This window comes from Anarhichas minor, unplaced genomic scaffold (assembly GCF_050575085.1).
Source record: "Anarhichas minor isolate MPS153535 unplaced genomic scaffold, ASM5057508v1 ptg000003l, whole genome shotgun sequence".
In the NCBI taxonomy this organism is placed as follows: domain Eukaryota; kingdom Metazoa; phylum Chordata; class Actinopteri; order Perciformes; family Anarhichadidae; genus Anarhichas; species Anarhichas minor.
Window position 1 is genome coordinate 13,082,723 of NW_027466449.1, and position 21,368 is coordinate 13,104,090.

Here is a 21,368-nt window from a genome sequence, read left to right on the forward strand (position 1 = left end):
AGTACATGTTCACACTAATATAATTGTAATATTTTAACTTATGTAAGACTTTAAATGCAGGACTTTTACTTGTAGCAAAGTATTTTGTTTATATACTTTTACTTAAATTAATATCGGAGTACTTATTCTACCAGAGTAAACCTGACTAAAATGTCAATTAAAATGTTTTACCATAAAACAGAAACGGTGTTTAGCCAGTAAGAAGAGTTATGAGAAGAACTTTATGAACTTATATGAAGATGTATATGAAGCCAAGTTAGCTTCATATACATCTTGTCATTTAACTTTAGAGAAGTGAATAAACGTGGTTTCTAAGTGCCAAGTTATATGAATGAACACTGTATATAAGACAAGTCGTTATGTAAAAATGCTCCATATAAACTTTCATGACAAACACATAGTGAACTACAAGAACACGAATGCATGAATTAAGATTTATGAAGGAAGTGGAGAAAGTAAAACACACAAAAGAGGTACACTCAATAAGGTTATTTATGTTATTGTACAATCTGCATTTTTAACAAATAATAAAAACAAAAAGATTAATAACATGTACAGTATTCAAATGATCACATCTGGTGTGGACTGAGGACTCCGCCTGCCTCGTCATATCGAGTCCACCCAAAGCTCCAGTGAGGGGGGGTGGGGGGGCTGGAATGATTTTCATGAACGCTCAACAAGTGTGTGTTTACATATATATGTGTACGTATATTTGCCTGTACCTGTTATTGTATGTCTTTTGATGTGTGTGTGTATACAGATAAATGTGTATGTGCGTACGCATGTATCCAATACTGTGGACTTCAGTCTTCTGCTGTGTGAACAGATATGTGAGTGTCTGTTTGCATGCGTGTGTTATTGTATACGTCTTCAACTGTGTGTGTGTGTGTGTGTTTGTTCAGTCAAGGTGTTGGCATGAGGTGTGACGTCACATGGCGGAGAGGATGGGGATAAAGGGATGAAAGCAAAATAAAAAGAGACGGGGGGGGGGGGGGGGGCAATGGAGGCAAAAGTAGCAGGGGCTCAGTTGTTGTAGATCTGGCCCTCAGGTGGCTGAGGAAGCTTCGTGTTTTCCTTGCAGGTCATGAGCCGTCGCAGCTCCAGCAGCACCATCCGGATGCTGTAGGAGTTCTGCCACTTGGCCAGTGCCGTCACCGCATTCACGTCAACCTGCAGCACGGAGAAACAAGTAAGGACAGGCGGACACATGCTTAACTATTACCTTTCTCAATTACCAAAATGTTAGATGTTTGTTATTTCATAGCATTTCATCACAGAGGAGTTTGATTGTCCTCAATCTGTGGTTAGTTTAAGCACATTTTGACATAAAGTGGGAAAATGGAGAACAATAAAGGGTCGGGGCCTAAATCAAAAGTAATTGACATACTACAGTTTAAGTTAAATTGTGTTCTTTCTCCCAATGTATTCGTCAGTGTAACAAGAACAGCATCAAGAGCATAATCTCTTTCAAAAGAACGCTGAGGCACCCAAAGTTGAGTAATCAAGCCAGAATAAGAACAGCTGGTTTAGAAGATTTCCGTACCTCACCGCTGGAGGTGTGCACGCCATTCAAGTTTATCTTTGTCACAAATTTGACAAACGGTGGTGACTCTGGGTATTCTGGCCCGCATACAACTTTCAGATTGTACATCCTGTTTTCAAAGCTGGTCTGTGGACAGAGACAGGTAGAGGTGAGTTATAAAACACACACACACACAGTTCAACCCTAGCCTAAATCCTGGTTGTGACAGTTAACAAAAACAGTAAATATGTTTGCTTTATATGTAGCATTATTCATTACCCTCTCTTCTCCTGAATGGTACTCTACCATGACAATCTGTTAAAATGTGTATTGCACAGTCCTCCTGCAGGTGTTTAAAAACAGCACTCACCCTTTGGGGGCCCAGGATCACCCCTCTCCAATGTGTCAGGGTCATGTCGTCGTCATCCTCCAGACCCCAGCTCACCGTCCCATCTCCCACACCTTTCTGGCCTTCCTCCAGCTCTTCCAGGAGCCGAAAATTGCGAGGGACTTTAACAACTGTTTGTGGACAAAACACACCGAACATCAGACTTCAAAACAAGTTAATTTAGGTACCAAACAGAACAAAAAAAAAATGTACATTTACAAGAGCGTCTGCCGAGAGCGATGACTTGCAGTTATGAGTTTATGGGTTCGTGACTCATTCAGACTCATAACGACGTGAGAGGAGAATGAGGAACGCTTTAGTTTGACGGGCTTTCTTTCATCCACCTTCTTGATACGAGCAGACGTTAGTCTTTGTGCCCAAATTTGGCATCTAGCTTCGACGATTGCTGCATCATTTGGCCTCTGCGGTGAGATTACGAACCGTTAACTGAGCCGTGCAAACAAACACAGTCCCGCTAACCAGATGGTGCAGCAATTAAAGCTCGAGATCACCGGCCTCTCACGAGCCCTTCCGATGAAACTCGACACACGTCGTGTTTTCTTGGTTTGCAGTCACAATGCATCTCGTTGCCATTCTAACTTAAGTTACGTTAGCTTAGCTCGTAGCATCGCTTCCTATTCATTGCCTTCAGAAGCTTCCAGAAGCGCCAACGTTGCGTTAGCTTGCACATTTTCGCGCGGCAGTAGATATTCAACGTCATTACGAAACTCGATAGCTACATCTGGATATTTAATTCGGCCGATTATTCGGTTTATGATTGTGATGCATTTCTCTCGTTCGTTTACCTGATCCGGCGGCGACCGCCATCTTGTCGCTACACACAGCGGAGGCGCGCACGTCGCTTTGCTTGTGGCCAATGTGCGTGCGCGTGGAACAAACGCAGAGCAGCGCTTCCTTTGTTGTCCCTGTGGCGAGTTAGAAAATCAATTGAAAGGGAATTGAATGCTATGAAGAGACTAAAGTGTTAAGTATTGTCCTAAAACATAAAGTGTGTGAAGACGGGAATTAATATTTAATTTGAAATACACAAACTATTCGTAGGCTACATAGATTAATAAATCAAAAGAAATGAAAAGCAGGGGGAACATGGCTGGATTAAATAGGCCTGAAAGAAGAAGGCCTTCCCAATAGGCAGCACATTTATTAATAATGTATAGGCCCTGTTCATAGCAGACATTTTAACTTGTCATAGTGGGGAAAGAGCATCCAATAACATTTACAATACTCTGTTAATCTGTTTTATTACTTGCAACTGTGCATTTGTCTTCCTTAAGTGGGAGGAGTGCAAATAAAAGTCTAAAATAACAATGAGGTGCAAATCCAAAATATATACAAGGCCAAAATCAACAGTTAGTACCAGTCTAGGTGGGGTTGCTTATAGATTTCTATGTACAGTACAGATTTGAAAAAAGTTAAGCGCGGTTAATACAGAATATTCATGATAATAATAATACCCTTATATTGCACATTATGTCCTGTAAGTCAGTTGTAAGGAGTTGAGTTGTAATGATTACAAAAAAAATGTAATCCATGAAACAGTAATCCAGAGAGAATATAAAGCTACAGAAAGAAATTAACGAGAGAAAACAGGTAGTAGTAATTATCAACCTTTTATTTAGATTATTTATAAATACAGTTTAATACATACATTGTAAGTCTCCCGAATGGAAGACAACAAAAAGGCATCAAGGCATTATTCTGATATCGAAAACTCCATCACCACCAGCATACATAACCAACTACAACATCCATAAGATATGGGTCTCACCTCAGAAGTTAGAGGCAAGTGAAGGGCAAATTAAAGTCAGTCAATAAATTGTTTTACTTTTTCGCTGGCAAGAACTCCAGTGAATCCATCAGGGAGAGGATGAGGTAATTCAATAAGAAGTCCAGGGATCATTACAGAAGTGAATTAAAACACAGCGTGTTGAACGTACTGCCCACCCTATTTACCAACGACTTCATTTGCTTTCACAATTTCCAATTGAGAAAATATTTAAGTTAACCACACATCGTCACAAAATACCCTTCAAATCCACTGACGCCTGTCTCTGAAACAGAAAAACCAAACACAGCTTTATCACTAATTCTACCTTGATAACAAGAGGCCGAGTTAACTACTGATATATGGTTACAATAGAACCTTTAACCCATTTAAATCATTCAGCTACTTTGGCCAACAGACTAAGGAAAATACTTAAACAACTTTTATCTATTTAAAGGCCTAACTTGTTGTTGTTTTTTCACAATTTCATAATAACCTACTTAACCACAATCCTGAGATCATCTGGAGAATAAGAATGAAGAATAAGTTAATACACATTAGATCTATACGCACAACCAGACTCCCAACTACGACAAGAAGCGATTATGCGACGAGTCTGTATCCAAGTTAACATTGTTATGCGGTGGCTTCCTCCTGAGCTCACAAATATATTCACAAGAGGTTGTCAGTTCAGTCAATCTCCAAAGTAATTATGGCACTAACCAGTATCCTTTAATATTGTATTAAAAACATGAAAAGTTATTACTTTTATATTATCACAAAAAGCAATTTGCTGAAGTTCCAAAACAGCCTTCAGAGCCAACGGCAAAACTCCTATTCATAAAACAAGTTGTCTGTCAACATTGATGCTAATGAGTCTACATTCCCAAACTATATTTTGTCTCATACTGATAAAAAAAAAAAAAAAAAAAAAACTACGAAAGTAGAACTTCTAAACGAGCCTTAACCTTTGATGCAGTGATGGGTAACGGCATCCCTTTACTAGCATTACGCTACCTAGCACACACAAAACTGCTTCTCACAATACTCTACCAGCACTCGTTAATCTGCAGTCTATTTCTGTTGTTGACCTATGGCGAACAATTCTATATAATCAAGTATGAGGGATTCAAAAACTGGAATATTACATCATATAAAGCATAATTTTGGCTTCAAAATGAACTATACTCATCGACTACAATATCAAGCTCACTAATTCAGCTTTTTCACCTGGTCGACCCAACCAGCAGAAAGGTTAGCTCCTTTAATTTAAACCTGAAAAGGATTTATTGGAGAACATTTTGTTCAAACCCTGGGACCACTTGGGCAAAATGGGGGGGGGGGGGGGTCATCTTTTAAAAAGCAGCACAATTGACTTCATATGGAACGAGCACAAAGCTACATAGCCAGAGTGTGATGTACACACACTCAAAGGGGGAAGCTGGTGACCCAGTATATCACATGTTGTATGCATGCACGCATTCTTAGCTGCTGTTACATGTCATTTTATACATGCTGTTTAAGTAGCACATTTTTTTAAGCTCCCGTTTTCCAACTAAAATGGCAACTATGTGTTAACTCGTAGAAAGAGAAAGGCATTTGAATCTAAGCAGATGAGTTAAGACATATGGTTACCGGCCTCGTATTACACTGCATAGTTATTCGCTGCACAACACATTTACAAATCACTGACTTAAGCATTTAAAAAAAAAGAAAATCTTCCGACGAATCAATTAACAACATAATCTCTCGTAGTGAAGAAATGAAAACAATGTTACACACTGTTGGCACATAACTTTGGAGTATCTGCGTCTGACTAAAGAAGACACAAATCCCAGAAAGACAGAATTACAGTTGCGACAACACAAAGAAGTGCAGTGAATGAAACAAAACAATGACAGAAAGGACACAAGTTCTGCTTCTGTGGTGCGTAAGACAGCTTGACAAAACTGTGTCTGCCTCTTTCCTGCAAACCTGTTTGTTTACCAGGAGTCAAATAAAAACTAAAAAGGTTTTTCAGAGGACACATGACCATCGAAGAGACTAGTCAGGCTGACTCAGCAGAACGTCAGCATGATACATGTGTATTTGCCCAAATTTCTAACGGCCCAGCATCAATGCTGACGACAGTTACACACATTTCCACTTTTTCAGATCAAATTATGACGTAAAAATGTTTCCTCCATCATCGAAGACATAAATGCAAACTGTTCCAATGGCCAGATAAGATAAAATAACAAATTCCAATCAGCATAACACCTTAGGATCTGACAGCAATAGGAGCAATTTGGTTGTTTATATTTTGGTTTGTGTAAATTAAAACCCGTTCTCTGAGCTGTCAGATCTGTCATTTAGCATCCTGGAGGGATGATTTTGGCTTTAGATTAGCATCGACTCTTCCATTGCAACTGTAGTCTCAAATTGACGAATCCACGACTAAACTATCAAATATTGTCATCGCCTCTCTTCAACAAAACAGCCCCGAAAGAAATCAACAAGTGTAACAGTAATTAACCATTTTGTTCTTCAGCCAACAACATTGGTAAAGCATCCAGGAATCCTGCGCTACTACTTGCCATGGCCTAAATCCAATTGTATTACTTGCTCATCAAGTCGACCCTTGATGAGATGCAAAGACTTATCCGGAGACAATAAAAAGCAGTGCTGAATACAACGAGACTCGTCAGTTGTCTCTCTGGAGGAGAAAAAAAGTGAGCGTTCATTCTTTCAAGTATTCTTTTTTTGGATTGTTTGAAATTTTCTGACATGAGGGAAATCTTTTAATCTCCTCGGAACCGATTTACAAGTAATCTGTATCAGACCGTAAAGTATCTGAATAAACCTTCTTAGCAAACGCATTTGCAAAATCACCTCAAAAAAAAAAGTGATGAGTTGTTTTAGACGTACAAAGAGTTTAGGATATATTGCGTTTTGTGAGTAATGGAAAAATTCCATCAACAGAGGCCTCTTCTTGAAAAACAGACAAAATTTGCAAGACTTAAAGCTATGGCATCAGAAAGTGTTTGTTAGTTTTTCTTTCTATAGATTACAGTTCGTGTGAGGCCAAAAAAAAAAAGGGGGTGGATGAGAAGCCTGGACGGAGCCAGGGCCTTCTGAGGTAGGGTGCAGGTAGCCTGCGGCATTAATTGACTTTTTGAGCCCAATTCAGGTCGTCCGACCTGGGCTTCTCTCCCGTCACACCCTGGATAAGATCCTCCAGGTTCTTCCAGAAACCCAGCTTTTCCAGAGGGTAGTTCAGCCAACCTGGAGAGACAAAGCTCAATGACAAACCTGCCCGACTCTCACCCCCCGTCCCGCTTCGGAACATTATCTACAGGCCGATTTGAACCCGTATAACTACAACAAAGACGAACCTGTGGTGATGCAGAAGTACGTCTCGTGAGGGGAGACGTGATGGATGCGGTGGTGCTTGCGGGGGAGGATGACGTGGCAGTCCTGTAGGAACACAACCCAGCGAGGCAGGCCGAAGTACGTGTGCGACCACTTGTGAATCTGGTTGGTTAGGGTCACAAAGATGGCCAATGCGAACAAGTAGCAGTACCAGGGGTAGAAATGGTAAATCTCCGCTGCAAAAAGGAGACAGAAACAACTCATTTGTTCGGTGTATTGTCGTTGAAATTGCATGAATATTGCAATCAAGGAATGGTTTAGAAAATCAAGACAGAAGAAAATGTCAGATCCGGTTTGTTGGTACTAAACTCACTGGGGGAGAGGGTGAGGAAGCTGAAGGCCATGTTTGCTAGAGGGACTATGGTCAGCATGCAGTTGTCACCATTGGTCTCAATGAAGTCGTGACGGGTAATGGCCGTGGGGTCGATGTGGTGCTCTCGAAATGGTCGTATAAAGGCCTGAAAAACATGAAATACGCACTGTGAATGCAGGAAATGTCCTTTTTGAAAAAAATGGATTATTTACAGTATAAACAATGGATATGTTACCTTTCCAAAGACGGGTAAATCCACTGATCCCCACGTATCAGCCCCCCAGTGAACAAGTCCTGATGCAAAGTCTGCAGTGAGTATTCCCGCCACTGAAAAGGAGTTTGAGGAGGAAAGGAGCACGGAAACAGGATGAGAAAAACATTCAACTGGACTAAAGAGAGAACAAACACTTTGTTTGGACTTCAGCTCTAAAAACAACAACAACGGAACTCATCAACCAGCGTCAACACAACAACAGATCATTAGATAATGTTTCAGTCAGCACTTACCAATGCTCAACAGGATGTACCACAGATGTCCCAGGTGGAAATTGGCAAGAAGGTGAATGAAGTTGAAGGCCATGAGAGAGAAGCAGAGGGCGACACAAAGCCATTCTTGACATCTTTTGCCTTCAATAAAAACACGAGCGGACGCATTAGTATGATTCAACACTTGAGCAGAAGTTCTTTTAAACACAACGTTCCTGATAGAATTATCAGTCACATTTTGTCTTGCACTCCGTATCACCTGAACATGATGTGACGTAGTACGATCCAAAGATTAGTAAACTAGGCGACACGATTGAACTATCAGATGCTTCCGCACATCAGCGAGGAAACATTCCTCTGCACTTTGCTTGTTACATGACCTGAAATACCTGTCCACATATTACAACTACAAGGAGGCTAAAGTCTTAGTGGCTAAAAAAAAAAGTCTGCTCACCATAATCATAGCTGTGGGATAAGCTCCTCAACTGTGATAGGAGCAGCTCAAAGGTATCAAGTATTTGTACACCAGGCGTGGAGGCCTTTCACTTCATGCATAGAGTTTAAATAGTGTGCGTGACCAAATTGGGGTACAAATAAAGTCACCCTAACACAGTGGACTGGCTAAGATCTGAAAACTATGTGATTAGTTTATGGTTATGCATCGCTGTTATGAAAGGTCACACAGCAGCTCCGCGGACAAACGAGGCTTCAGAGCCTAAAGGAGACTTAAAGGATTCTTCTCACCCTCCTGACGCTCCAAATGTCAAAGGACAACAGCGACTCAAACACAGACTCAACCTCAATCTCACATGATTCCTGTTGAGTAACGACAGAAGTGGGACCGTGGCGGACGCAGAGCTGTCGCTCATTGTTCCGTGTCCTTTAATGTTAGCAGTTAAAGGTAAATAGGCTCCTCTTGGAGTGATTTTATAAGTTGTTTTCTCAGTGTGCCAACGTTACTTGGTAATAACTACGCCGTGTTAAAGCCTGTCGCACTTGAACCGGGGGGGGGGGACAAGTCCACGAGACGGAGCAGCCGCTGATCGACTCACCTGGTGAGTACAAAGTGGCCAGTTCTTGGGCACCGGCGTGTTGTGGACCCCATCTGGCCGAACCCCGGCCCGGTGCCTCCGGCTCCGTGCTCTGTGTTTCCACTCCACACCCGCTCGCGTTCACCATTCTCGCCATTTCTCCACTGTGGGCCCAGCCCCTTCAATCTCTCTCTCTCTGTGTACTCGCAGTCAGTAACCAACGGAATCATCTAGTTCTCGGCCCACAGACAGCGTAACGTTTTCAACCAATCGGGTGAAAGTCGTTGAGCGCGGCAGCCAATCACCGTAAAGGAAAATGTTCCCGAGACGGTCGATTGACCAATGGGGTGTTTACGAGGGCAAAGACCGCATTTCCTGACTCCACCCGTCCTGTCTTGGTGGCCGCTCTGCTCTCAGTGCTCTGCTGGATGTACAGTAGATGGAGCTCTCTCCCTCTCTGTAACATTATACACGTTATCAAACAACCCAAGAGGAGGCGTTACAGCGACATCTGTCACCCGTCACATTCTGTGATGCTACAGCTTCAACCAAGTTATGGAGAAGGCCGACAGTTTGACAACGTATCGACAGGTGAGGCGTTAACGGCTAAGAAATAGTGGACGAATTATCGAGACTTTGTACTTAAATTCAAATTAAAAGTTACATTTATAAGCATTAAAACGCCAAATTCACAACAGTCAGGGTTTTTGCTGCTCCAGCCTCAGCTAGTCTGGTATGTTGGCTAATGTTGGATAACTCGAGTAACGGACACGTGTTGCCATAGTTAGTTGCTGTTCTGCTGTTCTACTCCACTACTTTTCGGAGGGAAACATTACACTTTTAACTCCACCACATGTGTTTGACAGCTGGAGTTACTGGTTACTTTGCAGATTCATATTTTGCATACAAACTTTAAGCTTATATACTATCAAATGTATTGTTGGGGGAGAGTGCAGGAGAGACAGCTTTCAGTATTGACCACAGACTGGTATTGACCAGTGCTGGCAAGTAACGAAATGCTCCGTGTTATTTCTACTCCAACAGCATTTTGTTTTGCTCCAGGCTTTCCGTGTTGATCTTAAGTCTAATGAGTCACAGAATAAACGGTAACACCGGTGCATGCACATGTTGAGGGTCCACTTGGTAAAATGTGGTCTTATCATTCTGAAAAATGTTTTTAAGACACAAGTGGCTTTTGGCTGCGCACCAGTGAAACAGTTTACGTAGAGATACACATGTCCTAAACATTTATATTATCTCTGTTGATGGAATGTAGCTTGTGTACATTCTTAAAGCTCACCACAAGGTGGCAGTAAGGCCTTATAATAAAACGTCTTCACTTAGCTCTGACTACACATTTGATAGTCAAGGTATGAGCAGCCTGTGCGCATCGAGGCTCATTAGACCAACTGAGCATGTGTGTGATACCAAGACCTGTTTTGGCACCTGATCCAAGTCACTGTGTCCGGTTCTTAACACCTGTTTGTGAGCTCCTTATTGTTAAATGTCGTGATGCTCAATGAGACATTTATGGAAAAGCTTTTTTGGACCTTCATGAAAACACCTTCCAGAGTTTTAGTCATAAACCAGGCAGATTAAATGCCGAACACCCACCCTGACCCTCATACAGTGTTGGAGTGGATGTGTCATCTTGTACAGTTTGACCACACAACAACAAACTGGTTTGAACTAGTTTATGTTTGTGTTGTGGGGAAACAGCTGTCTGGAGATGTGTCTCGGGCTGCTTCCATGAGCATCGTTGTTATGGCGTGATTACGCATGAACTCGGTTGCCACTGAGTCGGATTTTTTTCCGTTATTGTCGAGTGGATGAGAAGTGAATGTAGAGGGCGGGAATGGACGTGTTGTCAACAAATGCTGGTTAACAAAGTAATATTCTGTTGTGACCGTAAAATGCAGGCGTTGGTTTGTATTTTCACTTTGTATTTGTGTTGTCTCAGTTTCGTTATGAAAACTAATTAAGTTACATTCTGCTGCTGTACTCCAAGTCTACACCACAACTATGTGTCACAAATGCCACAAAAAAAAAGCAACCAAACAGATCAACACAAACGGTTACATACAAGAAAGATCCTCCAAAACCACCACATGTTGTCCGGTTGGCTCTGCGCTGCGCGTCACACACCTGCCCAACTAAAGCCCCGCCCCGCGCGTCTAATAAAACCCCCCCGAGACAGGAAGACTTGTCAATCCCTCCCAATTTATGAGCGCAGCTCCTTCAAAGTAGTTTCACTGCGTGTTGTCACTGGCGGTGACACGGGAGATTTAAAACTCGTTGCATTCAGACACTTCAGCCATTTCGCAACGGAGGCAACTGAATCCAAAACAACCTGGGCGTCTCATCTCAGCCCTCCATGCTCCTTCAATCCGGCGGGTGTTAAGATCCATGGAAGTGGCCGGCTTCTACGACGAGGGCGGCTTTGCTATCCACAGTAGAGACAGCATTATCAGTCCTATCAGCAGCGGCTCGTATTGGAGGGTCGGCGACTCGATGACGGAGCTGGGCATCGAAGAGCGGGAGAGAGCGATAGACTTCAGCGTTTACCTGGATTCAGCTGTACACTGTCCGCCACTGGCGGCGCAGACGCACCACCACCACCACCACCACCAGCAGCAGCAGCCGCAACAGCCGCAACAGCAGCAGCAAGGGGACGTTTTCTCAGATTTCCTGGCGGAGAACAAGCTCAAAAGAGTTGCGGCTCTACAGAACTACAAGAACTATTCGCTGTTGACCGAGCTGGAGAGCAGCCAGTGCGACAACCTGAGGGACCCCAGGGAGCCCTACGCGCTGGGTTACACCGAGCTGCAGGAGACCCGTGTGGACAGCGTGCTCAGCCCTGAACTCACCGGGAGCCGCTACAGAGCTGCTGCCGCGGAGAGAGACGACAGCCAGAGAGACGCAAACATGGAGAACGGCTCGCCTGGTTTCTACATTCATTACCAGTCCACCAGCGGCAGTCTTGGGAACATCTCCAGTGCGTCCTCGATCTGCTCCAGCCCGCCCGGCACACCTGCCCCTTCAGGTAAAAGCAGGTCACCGTCGCACAGTGGCAAAATGTCCTCCGGGAAAGCGAAGAAACGCCTGGACAAGGACAGCGACGAGTACAGGGTGAGGCGCGAGAGGAACAACCTCGCCGTGAGGAAGAGCAGGGACAAAGCCAAAGTGCGCAACATGGAGACGCAACACAAAGTGCTGGAACTGGCCGCAGAGAACGATCGTTTACAAAAGCGTGTGGAGCAGCTGTCCAGAGAGCTGTCCACCCTGCGCAACCTGCTCTCTGCCACCGGACAATGTTAGAGAGACCTCAGCCAGAGAGACTCCATGCGCACCACTTGGCTGCTTGTCTAAATCATCGATGGACTTTAGAGCTGGAGGTGATCCACTGAGTGTTGGAAAAAAAACACGGTACGCTTCACGGGTGAAGACAGCGACCACCAGTTTACAGAGACAGTTTCAATGGGACTGAAGGAGTGGGTGCATGGATTGCGCAATCAATCACGATTCTTCACATGTCACCGTAGCTTTTATTCTCAGATGTAATTTTGTGTATGCAGTATTTCGGTGCATATTTTACATACGTGCGAGTGAATTTCTACATTGTGTGTATCTGGAGCAATGGTTGTTAAGGGAAGAGTTGTGCTGCAGTGAAATGATGCAACTCTTTGTAATAGTATTGGCAATGAATGAAATAAGTCAAATTATTTAATATTAAATGGTTAAATGCTTTAAATGTACTTGATATTTTATTGAATTAAACAGATTTGTACTTTGTCTAAACAATTACATTTGTAACTTCTTTTTTTCTGTCCTTTTTGAAGAAGGTGCAGACAGGGGTGTTAAATATTCACACACTCCTAGTCAGACTGCACTGATGTGTTTCAATTAGAACATATTGCAGATAAATATGGCTCGACATGAAGGCAAATTTGCAATCTTTTAATTCAGACCAATATGCCAAAAATTGAAAGAGACATCAACAAGCTAAATGAACGTGATGTTAGTTTTTGTACATGGAGTGCATTTTATATATCTAGTCTTCACCAGTGAGGCTGAAGACATTTTAATAATGTCTCAGATCACCGTCACAATACATTATTATTTAGTGATTCCACGAAGTAGAGTATGGCTTCATTGGTTTGATCAGTGCCGTTATGCGGTGACATAAACCTCTGTTTCTGAATATAAAAAAAGGATTATACGACATTGTGGTTTTCTATTGCCATGATACAATAGAAAGGTGAAGGGATTCCTCATGATAGCAGACTGCCCATACTATTATGTGGTAGCCCTTAATGTCAACGTCTGTTCACTCATTGATAGACACAAAAGTCCTCCGATCCTGAAATACATTCAACCAATTTATACTGAAACGATACTGCTGAGAGCAGCGAAAAAAGAAAAAGGGGAAAAAAGAAAGACATCTGTCACACTGCACGTAGCACAGAAATGTTAGCTTTATCTTTAGCACACTGCTCTGTCAATAGTCTGCTGGGTCCACTGGCCCAGAGAGGGGTTCAAGGTTGCATAGAAATTAATCAGCAACTAACCTCCTCACACCACCTCGGGTCACGCTTCAACAGCCCAGAGACCTGGCTGCGAGGCGAGATACCGATAATCCTTAGCAAACCTCGTTTTAACCCGAAGTGGAAAACATTCGGCAGAAAATGAAGAAGTTAAAAATGGGAGTGACGAAGTAGGTTACACCAGACATGATAGATAAGTCGACTACTTGTTTGCAGTGGAATTTACCAAGCCGATAAACTGTGTTTCACTGCACAATACGAAACTTATCTGTCTGAAACAAGCAATCCCCAGACAGAGAGGATAAAGAAAGAGGCATGGTGGGATTTGTAGATGATCCATGACAATTCAGGGTGGGGTGTGTTCTTCCCACTCAGCAGAAAAGAGCAAAAGAAAAAACACGTCATAGCTGTTCAAAAGAGGACACATTTACTTTATTATCATTGAAAAGTCACTTTATATTCCCTTTAAATACAGTTGAACAACTGTTGCTGTTTTGTGCATTGAAAGATGACATTTTGAACACAGTGGATGTTTCAACACACTCGATGATGGAACACTTTAGCTTTTAACTGTTGTGCAATATCCTCCCTTTCCAACACATCACCACTTGAAGAATGCTACACCCACATTTGAATAAGACATTGTTATCCTCACATGAACATCACAATAGCTGTAAATAGTTGTGGTTTAGCTTTAGGCCTCACTGCCACCAAACATGATCGTGTATTTTTTTTACAATTGGCAGGAAAAATTGTCGGTATTTTAAAACGTAATTAACAAAACCGCAGAAACAATTAACGTGTCATATAAAGTGTTATGATTTAACATCCAGCACTCCATTGTTGTGACTTCTTTCAGCACTTTTCCTGCTCCTCTCGCTCTCATCGTACCCGTCAGTGTTGGCAAAGATTCATTTAGACATTCTCTGCATTTTTTCTTCGATGACCCCCCTGTTTCCTATTGGAGCCCCGATGCAGTTGTTCCCTGCCCCTGGCTCACATGCTGACAGGAGAGAGGGAAATTCCCACACAGGATGACCTCTTTTCTTGAGAGTTTAGCCCGGCCCCCTTTCCACATTTTACCGTCAATGGGCAGTGTCTGTCCGTAAACTGCTTGTTGCATCACAGCCCCTCCACAGGCCAACTGGCCTCCTAAAAAACTCCTCTGATAAGGCAATACAAACACACGCACGCACGCACACACACACACACACACACTTACACACACACACCTACCTGTCACTCTAATGTTCACTCTGTACTAGTTGTTGAGAAATGGAAGATTTTTTTTGTCATGTCAGAATGTTCTTTTGGTGCGTAATTACTGTTTCTTCCTCAAATCACTTTTATACAACTTAGCATTAGATTGTTTTCTAATTTAATAAAAAACTGTTGGATGATGAAAACTCAACCATCTATTTAACACGTTTGTTTAATTAATTTGGCTTTGGTCCAGTATTTCTTGCTTGTGTTAGTTTGACAGTGTGTCAGCTGGCACTACATGTGTTGCTGTTTTACATCATGATAACCGACAGACGTGTGTTGTAGTTCAGTTGCAATGTGAGCAACAGGGAGTGAAACAGATGGATGAGTGGTTTGTTGCATCTCCACAGATGCAACAAAATGTCAAAAGATTCACATTTTTACGGTTTTCAAATAAAAGTATTGAATTATTTTCTTTGTTACACATGAACTGGATCTCTTTAGATTTTGGAGTACTGATCCAGAAAAGAACAAGTCATCTGAGGATGTCACGTGGTCTGTGGGGAATTAGATTTAGCATTTTTCTTTAAGACAAAACGATGAATTAACAGGTTAATCATTCATAACGTACAATCAACTTATTCATCCCAGCAATTACAAAATTGCAAATCAGCACATAACAGTGATAACACAGTGATTACTATTTTCTGCCAATTTGGTTAAATGTTGCTTCTGACCTAGTTTGCAATCCATCTAAAGGATATGCTGGGCAATAATACATATTTGTATTACAGTCAACAAATCCCATAAAAAGACCAAAACCAACAGTGTATTATTCTAGTCCGTCTCTCAGGACGTTTCTGACTTCCCTGCCTCATCTGTTGAGCTCATTGGTTCCTACTTAAGACATTAATCTTTAAAAATAGGTCATAAATACATACTTAGCAAACTTCACTCAGACAAGAAGAAAATGTGCATTTGTTGTGGACTATTTCCAGCCACAGAACAAAACACATTTTGTGTTATAGTGAGTATCTACGGCAACACGATGGTGTATGTGGAATTGACTCAAAAGAAACCAGGTTCGTCACAGTGAAGGAACATGTCACCCAGTGCAGCCGTGTGGCTCATTGGTTTTGTTAGTGTTTGGACGTAAATGAAGCTTCATTCACCAATCAGTTAATCATTTTATGAGATTTGTTGTCAATAAGAAACATAGAATATTAACAAAGTCATCCTTTAAATGAAAACTGTTTCTGACAGACACCAGTCAGTTAGTTTCTGTTTTAATGTTTGTTTTTCTAATTCCATCTGATCACGGTTAATTTGTGGAGTACCTCAAAGTTCTCTCCTGGGTCCTGTTTTGTTTTCTCTTTTTATGTCTTTTCTGCACATTTCTAACTTTAATCGCTTAAATTACCTTTAGCTAAATGAAGATAAAACTCAAATGGCTATTTAGTGCAACAGTGCTCAGTTGTGTTGTTTCTTCTATATAGAACATATTGATAATAATAATAATATATCAATATTCTATAGTGCTTTTCAAAATACCCAAAGACGCTTTACAAGGCAGAGACAAACAGAACAAACAAACAAAACAAAAAAGAATCCTATTCTATTAGGATCGACCAAACATTTTTATAATCTTTATGATTCATTTATAAACAGAGCTAAATTAATGATCAAATAACCCCAAATTTAGAAAACATGCATTGACTTGCAGTCATTTCGGACCCTCAGATACTGAAATGAGTTGTGTAAAAATATTTGATCATGAAGCTGTAGGTCCTCTTTCAGAAATCTTTAGTTTTGTACCTTTATGGTTACACTTTTTGCTCAGAGTCAGAGTATTGAAGACTTTTAAAGCGAAAGATGATTGCTAACGTAAACTTTCTAATGATTCTCACAAGTCTGACCAAAGGCAAAATGTATTCAAGGTGTCTGGACGCTCTGAACTCTGAAATACCAAATAGCCAAACCGTTGTCGCCTTTCTAGCCCAAATTAAAACTGATACTTTTAAATGGTGATTTTTAACACTGTGATTTTGCGTGTTCAATTACAGTTCCTCCTCTAAGTGAAAGGAACACCGGATATCCGGACCATGGGTTGTAACGGGAAGCCAGAGCGCCTGAGCTACGGTAAACGGACCAGAACATGATCTGTCTCCAAGTGCACCAAGATTTCGACATATTAGTTCACTTCTGCTATTTTCGCCGTAGATGACTGTGAAAACACTAAACTGACGTGCAGAAGTGACTTGCGGTGACTACACAGGATCAAGTATCACTGCCCAGATGTTGTGTAACACCAGTCCATCTTTGCAAAATGACCGTTAATTCTTAGAGAAACAATAGTGTGTAAGAAGAGTTCATTTCGGTATTCTCGCAGTGTATCAAGAGTTAACTGATGGTGTATGCGGAGTGATCAACAGGTGTGTCCTTACTGCGTACAGAACACTGCAATGATGTATCGTTAACCGATCAATTTATAGATTAATGTGTAAACGAAGCCTGATCAAACTTTTACTTTTTCACTGGGCTTTTACAAAATTTGGGAAATCTGACAGGAAAGTTGTTAATTGGAGCTGTATGAAAACTGTTTCGTGGCATTTGGGACTAAATTGTGATAATGGCGGTTTAGCTGATGTTAAAATAATGAAAAATTAAGGATTTCATCAGAATTTCCAAATTGATAAAACGACCTCTGAGGATGAGCCTCCAGAATACATTTCAATTTATTTGAAAATGTATTTAGCACACATCACTTCAAATGTGCTTTTACAAAATGTTAGCATCTCAGCAGAGTGCAGATCTCCGCCAGGTGTGTATGCAAAGAGCACTGCTGTATTGTGTGATTGAATGAACGTGACCCACAATGAGCTAACACCCCGTCTAGACCACAAGTGTGTCTGTCATTTTAATCTATTAGTGCCGGGCCCGTTGTAAATATGCCGGTTCAGAACGGCCTGTGGTGTTGTTGCTGCTTGCATACAAACAATTTTACACTCACCACTGCGCTTCCTTGAGTCCTGAGCAATACACCTGCCATGGCATAGTTGCATCACACACACAAGTCACGGCTACTCCCGGTCAGAAACACAGGTGAAATACACTCTTGGGGGGGGGGGGGCAGACTTTACCGTAGGCAACCTTGGCCTGGGAGCCCCAACTAAAGACTCCACAAATTGTCTTTTATTATGATGTTTAGATATGAAAAATATTAAATTATATTATTTAGACATTTTGTACCAAAAATAGCTTTCAAAAGGCCCCAAAAGCACTTAAAACGATAGCTCAGCTGTATGAGCTACTAGACACTGTGTACTTCTACTTCAGAGGAAAACATTGTGGAAATACATTCATTTGACAGAGAAAATGTTACTGATTACGTTACAGAGTCAGATTTGACTCACAAAATATAACGCTTAAAATGTGATGCATCAGTATTGATCAAACTATTCACAGGGTCAGCTCACATGATGAAATGGGTCCCTTCTCAGCAGTGATGAGTCAACATTGATTTAGTACTTTTATCATACTGGCTCCTGCTCACACACAAGCAGACCTCAGTAATTTATTACGGAGTTCATCATTGCAAGACTTTATCAAAAGGAAGACATCCAACTCGTCTTTCACAATGCTGCAGTTTCTATTAATATTGAAAGTTCAACCCATTGCACTATTCCTCAAAGCTCTCCACTAAAACTTTCCTAGATTACCAGACACGCTGCTCAATTAGTCTGACATCCTGTTTTATTTGGACAACTGGGCATTGGCAATTGTGAGTAATATGGAAGTGAAAATTTGTCCTTTTTAACACATTTAAGAAATGCCACCACCAGTCGTGCAAACGTAAAGCAGGATGAGGGCCCTTACTGTAAATTGTACATATTAATTAAATCAGGGGATGAAAGTTGAACGTGGTTTGATCGAACCAGCTCTGCAAGAAGTTTAACATTTTATTTATACAGCAGCTGTTGGCTGACTTGTCATTCTAAAGCTTTGTGTGAAATATTATTGATAATTATTCAGCTGAAAAGTTAAATTCCCATTTAAACAAAAAGTTAGCCCCACCTAAAAGAGGGGGAGAAAATAATAAGACGTGTGTTTAGAGAGGATATATATATATTTAGACCAACGATAGGAAGACAAAACTGTGGGCAGATTGTTCCCCACTGATCATGTGACTGCATGTAAGAAAGCCTGACAGATCATTTTTTTTAAAGAAACAACATTGTTTTGTTGCCAAGTTGCTGCAAAGTTAATAAAATGCACAGTAAATTCTCAGCTGTACACTTATGAAATCACAGATACCTTGACATAATAGTAGTAGTCGTGTGTGGGCTTTTGACATGTACAGATTACTCAACAGGAAGTAGGGAGTGTTAAGGACGTTGGCAGCGATGAAAGCGTTCCACCCACAATAACTTAACTATGTGACCATCCTCACGTTCACGTCTTACCTCTCACCTCATTCACAAAAGTTGTTGTCACAAACAGACAATCATTGACGTGTGTGCGCTTCTGTCACAGACTCAGTGCTGCATCAAAATCAAACCTCTTTTCTTTTTTTTTTTCACAGTTGCTACGAAGAAAAAACATCAACAATAACCCAAAAGAACACCGCGGTAACATCTGCGGTGAAGCAGGCAGGTCAGCCAGCTTTGTTTACATGTGGACCACATGTCAATGTCGACGTCAAGGAAGGATGCGGCAGCTTTGAACCAAGGGGAAGCACCAGCTCCAACCTCTTGGTATTTACGATATGACCTATATGCATGAACTTAGCCAATGACAGTCAAAGTACCCTATGTCACGCCGGTGTCTACGTCTGACGATTTGTCCACAACAGCAGAAGCCAGGGGGGGGACAGGAACAGGAACAGGAACTGCTCACGGGTGAGAGTCTCTACAGACGCAACCAAAGATATCAACCTCTGAAAGAGAGGCTGCAGTTTAATGAGAACAACAACACAGTGGGTGGTTTTTTTTTCACCATTCTTTAACCAAAAAAAACAATCCTGCTTTCAGCAGAATGCACTTATATCATCAGATGTGAAAGTGCTTGTATTGCAGAAAGTGCTATATTATCACATTGTTAGATTGTTAATACCTAAGTAGCATTTTACCGTAGTAACTAGTTGAGATGGAGCTTCTGTTATCTATAGTTCTATACAGTTGGATGGTTTAGTCTACTGATTCCCAACCTAGGGTTCAGGCCCCTCTAAAGGGTTACAAGATACAACTGAGGGGCCACACATTTGATACTAAAAAAACCTGTTTTGGGCCTTGAACAGTTATTTAATTTAAGCCATAGGAGATGTTTAGAAAGCTTACAAGGAGCCCAAACTAGACCCTGCTTTTCAACGATCAATACCAATCTCATGTCTGTATATGAACAACCAGTTAGCTTAGCTTTGCACAAACAGGTGGATTTTGTCACCTTTGGACAGAGCCACGCTAGCTGTTTCCAGTTAAGTCACAGTATGCTAACCGGCTGCTGGCTGTAGCCTCGTATTTAGCATATTGAAGTATACGGTACGGAAGTATACCTTAAAATTGTACTTAAGTACAGTACTTCAGTAAATGTTTTGAGTTGCATTCCACCACCGGTCGATACTGAGGGCTGACTATGTCTCACTCACTCCCCTTTCTTTTGTAAGTTCTGAAATGATAAGGGCATGAAGAGACATGGTACACCTGACAGCGTACTCGCACTTCCTTGTATCAGGCTTCCATTGAACAACTCTGGCGTGTATGTTGACTCAGACTTTGCAGAGTCACACTTGGAAAGATATGACTCCCCTCACATTCAGGAATTTCCTGATGCCTGCTCAGCTCCCTGCGCAAATGATCTGCAGGCTACAAAAGAGGCTTACAGTCAAAGATCGTCCCCACCCACCCTCACAGCTGGCCAGCTATTGGGAAGTTCCAGGTTAATAACTAAACTGAGGACACGTGCTGGAAGAGTCAGCAGGGCAGGGCAGGGCAGGGCAGGGCAGATATCCTTCTGGGTCGATTGTGAGTGTGGAGTCAGCATTATGCACAATTAGGCTGAGCAAGGAGGCACTGCAGTGCACTTATAACATTTGTTAGTCATTAGTGACATTTTTCAAAACTGTCATATTCTGAAAAGAGCATTAACATGTCATCTAATTTACAAACATTATTTATATATGTGCAGGCCTTGGTGGATGACATAAATTGAAAATAAGTAACAACATGACAACACTCTTAACCACAAACAGTCACGACACTGTCAGATCAGACGGTCTGCTGTTTGAAACAACTGTGGCTTTAAGAAGACTTCCGGTCCTCGGTCACACCTTGATTGTAGTTTTCCTAGATGAGTTCAGCGTGTTCTATCTTGCCAGCTTTGACGTCAGCAGAGAGCGGTGGTTGGGAGTGCTATTACTCACTCTGTTTAAGTTGCATTCTTGTACAGCACGTACGAGCCTCTTATTTCCCAAACAGGAAGTTCTAGCCAAGACTCTGTTGCCAAATCATCTGTACTATATCAGTGTGGTGGAGTTTACTCAAGCAATGCATGTGTCAAGACATGTTCCTCCGCCCTTTAGTGTTCACTGATCATTATTGTTGTGGTCTTTTACACTCAAATTAGCCTAAACTTATGCTTGGGCTCAGCGGAGCAGTTTGGACATCAGCCGTAACATTTTCTGGGTGT

General features: G+C 41.7%; 3 protein-coding genes across 3 annotated transcripts; 1 reads left to right on the forward strand and 2 right to left on the reverse strand.

Annotated features, from left to right (window-relative positions):
* Positions 1-474: 474 nt before the first annotated feature.
* ube2v1 (ubiquitin-conjugating enzyme E2 variant 1) lies at positions 475-2,848 on the reverse strand. The gene is made up of 4 exons (XM_076098759.1): positions 2,717-2,848; positions 1,893-2,041; positions 1,544-1,669; positions 475-1,170 (listed from the first exon to the last, which is right to left on the reverse strand). The coding sequence occupies exons 1-4, from the start codon at positions 2,736-2,738 to the stop codon at positions 1,024-1,026; spliced, it is 444 nt and encodes a 147-aa protein (XP_075954874.1). The 5' UTR covers positions 2,739-2,848; the 3' UTR covers positions 475-1,023.
* A 677-nt stretch (positions 2,849-3,525) lies between these two features.
* Positions 3,526-9,147, reverse strand: peds1b (plasmanylethanolamine desaturase 1b). Its single transcript, XM_076098758.1, has 6 exons — positions 8,959-9,147; positions 7,928-8,047; positions 7,656-7,747; positions 7,421-7,565; positions 7,071-7,283; positions 3,526-6,960 (listed from the first exon to the last, which is right to left on the reverse strand). The coding sequence occupies exons 1-6, from the start codon at positions 9,092-9,094 to the stop codon at positions 6,839-6,841; spliced, it is 828 nt and encodes a 275-aa protein (XP_075954873.1). The 5' UTR covers positions 9,095-9,147; the 3' UTR covers positions 3,526-6,838.
* Positions 9,148-9,564: 417 nt separating this feature from the next.
* On the forward strand, positions 9,565-12,738 carry cebpb (CCAAT enhancer binding protein beta). Its single transcript, XM_076098757.1, has one exon. It carries the CDS (start codon positions 11,344-11,346, stop codon positions 12,253-12,255), a length of 912 nt encoding a protein of 303 aa, XP_075954872.1. The 5' UTR covers positions 9,565-11,343; the 3' UTR covers positions 12,256-12,738.
* Positions 12,739-21,368: the final 8,630 nt, after the last annotated feature.